Source organism: Amaranthus tricolor, chromosome 5 (assembly GCF_026212465.1).
Source record: "Amaranthus tricolor cultivar Red isolate AtriRed21 chromosome 5, ASM2621246v1, whole genome shotgun sequence".
Lineage (NCBI taxonomy): Eukaryota > Viridiplantae > Streptophyta > Magnoliopsida > Caryophyllales > Amaranthaceae > Amaranthus > Amaranthus tricolor.
Genome location: NC_080051.1, coordinates 15386955 through 15395754, shown reverse-complemented (window position 1 = coordinate 15395754; position 8800 = coordinate 15386955). Strand labels below are relative to the sequence as shown.

General features: G+C 33.9%; 1 protein-coding gene across 1 annotated transcript; it reads right to left on the bottom strand.

Moving 5' to 3' along the window:
- Positions 1-6756: 6756 nt before the first annotated feature.
- LOC130813472 (uncharacterized) lies at positions 6757-7938 on the bottom strand. The gene is made up of 2 exons (XM_057679307.1): positions 7270-7938; positions 6757-7098 (listed from the first exon to the last, which is right to left on the bottom strand). Exons 1-2 carry the CDS (start codon positions 7936-7938, stop codon positions 6757-6759), a joined length of 1011 nt encoding a protein of 336 aa, XP_057535290.1.
- Between the last annotated feature and the right edge of the window lie 862 nt (positions 7939-8800).

Sequence of the window (8800 nt, the reverse complement as noted above, 5' to 3'; positions counted from 1 at the left end):
GCCACACAGACACCTCCTTTTCCGACTACCCGCCCTCTATGGTCTTTCCCTTAGACCATATGTAATGCATCAATATTGCCTCTTGGGGTGAACTCCCTCGTAGCTTCTTTTTCCTTCCAGCCCATCTGTTCAAATAAAAAGTAACATATATAACAATTAGTTTAAGTAAAACAAAACCAAAAAATACAAAACCAATCAAGAATATACTTAATAATTTCAAAACTCACCACAACATCAACAACCTTCTTCCTTCCCAAATTAGTTTTGGTAAATTTACCACTTGCATCTCGGGAATGAAGTCCGCAATACCAATCTTGCACTCGATCTCCAGCAGGAGTATTCACGGATGCGGAGGTAGTCGTAGATGAGGCCATGGTCGGACTTTGATTGAGGTATAAACCGGCATCCACCCACTCTTTTCGAGCCTCATCGTACGTTTTTAGGCCCAAGCGATGGTAAAAAAATCCTTTTGCTTGCTGATTCAAAAGCTTTACCACGCTTTTCTTAATTAATCAATAGAAATCAAATGTCATATATTTGTTTAATGATTGAATCAAAAGAAGTAAACTTAAATCATAAGCTATAATATAATATGGAATACTTATAACTTCATTGGGAGTTATTCTTTTGGCAACAAAAGCCTCCCATTTATTCTTCGATATGTGACCCCATATTTCATAGGGCATCTTTGAAGGTGCTTGCTCTCCACCTTCGTTTCCCGTTTTGACCTGTTTGGCCTTTCGGACACGCTTCTTGGTGATCCAGCCAGTTACTAACTTGGATTTGAAATCTCTGAATCTTTCAACAATAGCTGAAAGAAACATATTTTTCTTCTCCTCATCGTTCTCGATGTGAAAAAGATTCTACAAAAGAAAAATTATATTTATTAGTGTCAATTAAATTAATTTTAAAATGAAGCTAAATGAATAAAAATAGTAAAGTTGGTTACCACATTATCATCCCATAGAGAGTTCTTCAAACCCTCTAAAACCTCGTTCCGTGCGTACAATATCGAAATCTTGCGGATACATAGGCCCACTTGTTTTCCATATTGCCTGCACCATTTTCCAAAGGGTTGACCCAATGCATTGTATTCCAAATGCATGGGTTCTGTGACTTTAAGGTTTTTCGTAGAACCTCACCCTTTTCTTTTCTTAGAACCAACGCTTATAGTGGTAGTGGAAGCATCCGTTGGTGGGGCGTCTTCAGTGTCATAATCATTATTAAGTGGTGGAGTGTCTTCAGCCATACGCTCGTATCTAACAATTTGGTCCTCTTCAGTGTCATAACTATAATGCTCATTATCCGAGGTCTCAATCTCGAGGACAATTTCGTCTCTGAAAAGATGCATTATAGATGAGAACTTGAAAAGTATGAATAGAAATATATTAGAACACAGGAACGTAAAACTAATCACTTCAACACAATAATATATACCAAATAGTGTTGTGTGCCAAGTTTCATGCAAAACAAACCAAGTTTGAGCTACTTTATGCGTGAAAGTACCAAAAACGCTTAAAAAACCTTAAAATCGTAACTTACCAAGTAATTTTAAGCACATGACTATTATTTTCAATTCTAACCATTTCAACACTATAAAATATATCAAAAAGTGTTGTGTACCAAGTTTCATGCAAAACAAACCAAGTTTAAGCTACTTTATGCGCGAAAGTGCCAAAAACGCTTAAAAAACCTTAAAATTCATACGTTGTGGATCACCTAATTCAAATGTATTCCTTCCGTGTGATCTACACGCATATAACCAGCATATACATCATCTTCATCCACTGATTTTGGATTGATAAAGGGCAGAGTCTTCAAAAGCATCTTATTCTTCTTTATCCTCAACATCACCTACACCAAGGATACTTCTTTTTCCCGGTACAACAATAGACCATTTTTTATCAGACGGATCTACAATGTAGAATACTTGCTTGGCTTGTGTGGCTAGTATGAATGGCTCCTCACTAGGGATGGTCATGGGTCCAGGACCCTGTTGGACACGCTCCGGACCCGTCCCTTTTTTAAGGGTTTTGGTCTTAATTTTTGAGACCCATCGGATCTGGGTCGGATCTGGATCCAAAAAATATCTGACGGGTTCGGGTTCGGGTCCAGGTCCCAAGGTGCAGAACCCAAACCCGACCTCGAGACCCAAACCCTAAACCGGCCCTCAGACCCGAACCCGAAACCTATACAATTCAATGTTCTAGTTCTGAATTTATGATTTATCATATTAATTTTTTATTATTAATATGTAGACATATAGTACAGCCCAATAGCCCATAGTCCCAACTCCCATACTGGCGATACTGCCATTGCCTCACTCTCACAAAGTCACACTCACAATCTCCTTAACCCTAATTTTTTTCTCATTCCAGTAAAGGCAGTCAGTTTCTTCGTTCTTCAGTTCTTCTTAGCACTCAACAGCACCATTTCTTCTTCCTCTCCTCTTGACACCATTCAAGGTACTCCATTTTCTTTGATTTCATTTCTTTGGTTTTCTTTAATTTGTTTTTTCATTTTTCTTTGTTTTCTTTGTTAGTGATTCTAATTTAGTTTTCTTTTAACTTTTTTTTCATTTTTTTGTTAGTGATTTTGTTAGTGATTTTTTTTAGTGATTTATTTTTCTTTAATTTGTTAGTGATTTCAGTTTTTGTATTGTTGCATAAAATACTGTATTCATGATTGTCTACATTGCTGTTAAGTTCTTCCTAATATTGTATTTCTCTTAATATATGATTAATTAGGTCTTAATTTGTGGTTTTATAGCCTAAATTTTGGTGGATTAGGTGACATTAGTGTGAACTATTGTATTTCGATAGCTAAGTTCTTCCTGAGTGAACTATTTAAGTTTTAATTCTGTTTGGTCATGGATGAAGAAGTTGTAGGCTTGTAGAGTTGTAGCCTGTATATATAATTCTGTTTTAAAACAACACCATTTTCTACTTGGTATAGTCGTATAGATAATGGATGAAAATCAATCACAATGTACGTCCAAATCAGTGGTACAACCACAAGATAATTCTATTACGGAGTCAAAAAATACATTTGATGTAGATGAAGAAGGGTTTGTTAATGATGATGGTACTCCAAGTCATTGCACAAAAGATAAGGGAAGGAAAAAAATCTCTGAATCATGGAATTATTTTGCAAGAGAGGAGGTAAATGGTGTAACTAGAGCTGTTTGTAAGCATTGTGGTGTTAGCCTAGTAACTGGTGATAATAGTGGAACTTCTCATCTCTTGAAATACGCAAAGAAAGTTTGCTTAGGAAGACATTTGAATCTTGCACATAGTCAAACAACTTTAAGAGTTAAGAAGGAATGTGATGGGTCAAATTCTCTGGAATTTAGTGGTAAAAGCAAACTTAAAGAGTTCGACCAAGATTTTTCTAGAAGGGAATTAGTTTCCATAGTTATTATGCACGAGTATCCAGTCGCACTTTTTGTGCGACTCTCCCTAAACGAATCGTTATCATGCTCGTTTTGGTTCGCCATTGTTATTCGATGTACACTTTTAGCTTGTTTAAGTTAACATATTGTTTTTAGAGAATTTTAGAGAGATGTTATAGTTTTTGAGTTCGAAATTATACAGGAACAATCTTGAAAATTCATTTTATATAGAGTGGAGATAAAATAAAAAAGATGACGATATTTAGTAATACCCTTAACATTTTTCCCTTTTTTCCCTGCTTTCAATTAGACCTGGAAAAATTTGATCCGACCCGAAAATGAACCCGGGACCTGACCCGACAAAACCTGAACCCGACCGACCCGAAAGCGACTTAATCCGAAACATGACCGACCCGATAATTACCCGACCGAAAATGACCCGACCGGAAACCGACCCGTTTTGACTGATTTAATATCAATTTTTAGAGTAATTTCAATGTTAGAATTCATTTCAAATAAAATTTTAGTTTTCAAAGTATCTCAACATATTGAGTATATCACTTGAATCCTAAAACTCATCAATAGATCTCAAAAAACACGTATTTAACGTCTTTTTAGCCATCGGTAATTATTTTTCTTTAAAATCAGGACGTTATAATCATCTTAATTGAATACATGTATCTTGTTAAATCTGTCAAATGAGTTTTTAATTCTTCTACATTTCAGTAAGCAAATCAATATAATTTATACGAACATTTCGCACGTTTGAATGAGCTTTTCAAAAAACGAATGTCGCTACCCTAAATTATAAAATGCGTATCTTATAAGACGAAATAAGTACTTAGTTAGTTGTATATCTTTCCAACATGAAAATTGTGAAGATAATTTTAACGTCATTTTTATCTAACGTTACAATTATAATAAACAAAATAACTTTTATAAAGCGCGTATCTTACAAGTCTTTCAAAATAAGTATTAATTCCCCTATTTTTCTTGCACTTAAATGAACCTGACATACCAACTATTTTTTGAAAATCGTACATGTAATTTCTCTAATGATTTTTTTAGACATTTTAATGATTTTTTTTTATGTTGAATTAGTCGATTGGATATTCTAATGTTTTATGGTAACCCGTTGGGTCAATCCGAACCTACCCGAAACCCAGAGTGATCCGACCTGAAACTGACCTGATCCGAAACTGACCCGATCCGAAAATGACCCGACCGAAATTGATCCGACCCAAAACCCGACCGACCGACCGTTTTTCCAGGTCTACTTTCAATCTATACATAAAATAAATACTAAAAGGTTTAACTTTAATTTAATGGGATCCAGCTTTTGAAAAGGGACAAAGTAAGTGTATATCCCATAAGTGGAATAGTATTGTCTTTTGCTTTGATTCAAAAAGTATATGATTTAACATGATGTGCATATGATTCTAATATCCTGTCAAACGTACAAGTCGAACGAGAATCGCATTGTTTTTAGGTTTGTTTCATGTTAACGTCAATACGTCATTGTGCATGTTGCACCGCCCAATATGTGCATTTTATAAAATTTGTCTAAGCAATTTCCTTCATTTCTTTTCGTTTTTATTTACTATTTAGGCATGCATTGTACTAAAGACTCACTCTGGATAATTAGGAAGTATATGTTATAATGATATAGGTTAAATTCTTTTTATTGATGATACTTTAAATATGTACCTAATAATTGAGGATTTGAGCAGAATTAAAAAATATTATCTTTTTTACTCTAATTTGAGACTTGTAATAAGGGAAAATTAATTCTGGGGGCGATCCCCATAAAAGTCCTCCAACACTAAAATTTGTATGAAACTTGTAAAATTGAAACTGATTAAATATAATAACTGCTAAATGAAAACATCACCAAAATTAATGAATGTTATCTCCTTGACTGTAAATTGAGACCTATAACTACAAGGAATGATTAAAAGTTGACCCTTTAAAAGTCCAATCCATTTAAAGCCCCCGTCCCGTTGCACACCTCTAGTAGCGTCGCATGGCTGGTAGCAGGGAGTAGGGGACAACTATTAGGTTAAGGAGAAAGCTGAGAGTTGATAGTAGGGTTAGATTGTATGACCAATTTCTAGGTTAGTTTATTGACATTTGACTAAATCTGCTCATGGGTTTATTTGTGGATTTCAATATACTTTGACCATTGATTATTGACCAATCAATTTGAGCTTAACTTTTAGTTGGTCAATACACAATGGTGAAAACAATTGATGTGTAATAAATTTAAAATTTATTTTCTTATAATTTTTAGAAGTAATCTATCTATACATATAAAAATGTTATTTTAATTTTATCAATTTAAATATAGAAACAAAGCCATCTCAATAAAATTAAGTAAATATTTAAAATTATTTTTGTTGAATTTTTAAATGATAGATTGATTTAAATATAGACTTTATAAGGAGTATTTTTATGGATATTAAATAAGAGAATTGAAAATTTACCTAAAGTTCAATAACTACAAATAAAAGTAAACAAAATGTGTATATATGTCATCTTATTTTAATTAAATGTCGTATTTTATAAAACACTAATTTTAAAGAAAAAAGAGGAAAGATCAGATGAAACTACGTAGGGAAATGAGTGATAGAAAAAGTAAAGAAAAAATTGATAATGTAATGGTAATTCGGTAAATAGTTAGCTCCTTTTTGATGTCGTGTTGTTTACAGAATTTGTTGAATTCATTGCTTGTGAATTCTCCCCCACGATCGGTTCTTAGAACCTTTATTGAATGCCCACTTTGTTTTTCTGTGAGGGCTTTAAATTGCATGAAGTGGGATAATGCTTCTGATTTTTTCTCCAAGAAATACACCCACATCATGCGTGAAAAATCATCCACAATCAACAGAAAGTATCTTTTTCCGCCAAGAGACGGATTCCTGGTAGGACCCCATATATCAGCATGGACAAGCTCTAATGGAGCTCTAGCCTTCCAAGATGAGGTTGGGAATGGTGATCTATGCATTTTGCCATAGATACAACCCTCACAAATTTTCTTTTCATTAGTAATTGGTGGTAGCCCAATCACCATTTCTCTATTTTTTAACAGTTTTAAACTGTCAAAATTTAAATGTCCGAATCTCAAATGCCACAATGCGGATTCATTCACCATTGTACTTAGGGCAGTATTAGACTCCAATTGCATTTTAAGTGGAAAAATTTTATTTGGAGCCATTTTAGTGGTAGTGATTAATTGCCCCTTTTTCTTATCATATATATGGCATTGATTATTATCAAATTTTACCATATAGCCTTTTTGGACTAACTGACCCACACTTAACAAATTTTGTGCTAGCCCAGGGACATAAAAGACGTCGGGGATGAATTTAGAGGAGCCATTTTTTTTTAACAACAATTGTTCCCTTTCCGAAAACTTCCTGATTACTCCCATCACCAAGAGTTATTTGTGATTTTATATTTTCATCAAGAGTGATAAAGAAATTTTTATTTCCGGTCATGTGGTTGGAACAACCACTATCAATGTACCATGTGTCATTTTGCTCTTCTTGAGCATTTAAACAAGTATAAAATAATTGATCATTAGAGTTATTATTTTCTATAAAATTGGCCTCTTCTTTTTGCCGGAAATAACAATCTTTTTCAAAATGAGAGTGTCGTGTACATCTTTTACATTTGTACCGACAGTCTCTTGTGTTATGGCCACTTTTCTTACACAATATACAAAAAGAGTTATTATCTCGGCTTCCTTGGTTTTTATAATTTCCTCTTCCCTAACCACGGTTATTAAAATTTTTCTTTTTTGGTTGAAAATTATTTTCATGGCAATTTTTATTTTCTCCATTAGAAAATTTTAATTCAGCCTGAAAGGCTTGTTCTACCGACTGCTCATCAAATCTACGCATTCTTTCTTCATGAGCCAATAGAGAGCCCATTAGCTCAGTCATGTTGAGCAATCTTAAATCTTTATTAGACTCTTCTATAGCAGCCACTATGTGATCGAATTTTTTTGTAAGAGTTCGTAGTATTTTTCGGATTCTTTTAACATCTTCAATTGTGTCTCCATTAGATCGAATTTGATTAACAATACTTGAGACTCGATCAATATAGGATTGAATTGATTCATTATCTGTCATTTGTAAGCTATCAAATTGACCCCACAAAGATTGAAGTTTAAAGAGTATTACCTTTTCCGAGCCTCTATATTTTGTCTCCAGGATACTCCACGCCTCCTTTGCCGTTGTAGCGGCCATGATCGTGGGTAGTATTGTTTCATCTATCCCACGATAAATTATGGAAAGGGCATAATGATCCCTTCTTATGTTTTGTTTATATTGGCCTCTCTTTGAGGCATCCCAAGAAGCCTCTTCATTGGCATCTTTGGGTTTCTCGTAGCCATCTTCAATAATTTCCCAAATACCTTGGGTGATGAAGATTGATTTCATTTGCATACTCCATTGATCAAATTTCTCCCCTTTAAATATAGGTACCCAATTAACTTGGGCATTAAAAATGTTTGTGTTTGTGTTTGAGTTTGTAGAGGAGGCCATTCTATATTTTTTTTGTGTAGAGTTAATATAATGTTGATATGACGGTTAGAAGATGGATGATAAAAAGTGGAGGCTTTGGATTAAATTGGCTCTGATACCAAATGTTAGAATTAATATGCGGAAGTTAGTGGGTTATTGTTGCAAGTTAGGGGAGGAGTAAAGATGAGTTGGACAATATTTTTGAATTGTTAAGTGAATATAGCTTACATTACTTCTATTTTCCAAAGTACAAGAAGTGGCTATTTATAGCCTCGGTAAGTCTCCTAGTTTCTAGGCTATTCTAGTTAAGCTTAGAGTGTTATACACTTTCTAGCATATTATATTCATATCTAGATAATTCTTGAGATTATTCTAGGTTGCTAATTCTAGATTTTTCCTAAGATTTTTACTAACAATATTCTAGAAACATGTTCTACATGTTTCTTGTTTAGATTTTTTTACATAGATTTTTCTAGATTAACATCTAATAGTAGGAACAGATTCAAGACCTTGACAAAACAAATCTGGAGTCTAATAAAGATTCTTAAGGCCCAAAAATTGCTAATCGGGAAACTAAGCTTAGAGAAGAAGAACAAACGGTAGCAGGCTACCAGAACAACTCTCAAGGCCTTGACATTGTACTTCAGATTCAAGCAAACATCTCTGTTAGTAATGAAAGAAAGTTCAAACATGAATCTTCTCAGCTTTGGACAACATCATGTTTTATCCATAAAGCAGTGTAAAAACTAAATCTAAAAGCTATTGTGCTTTTTTATGTTTTTGTTTCTTTTACAGATCAAAAGAATCATAACGAATCATTACAAGAAGCCGAGTGGATGGACATTGGTTCTTAGACCAAATAATCATTGAAACCAAATGGGTT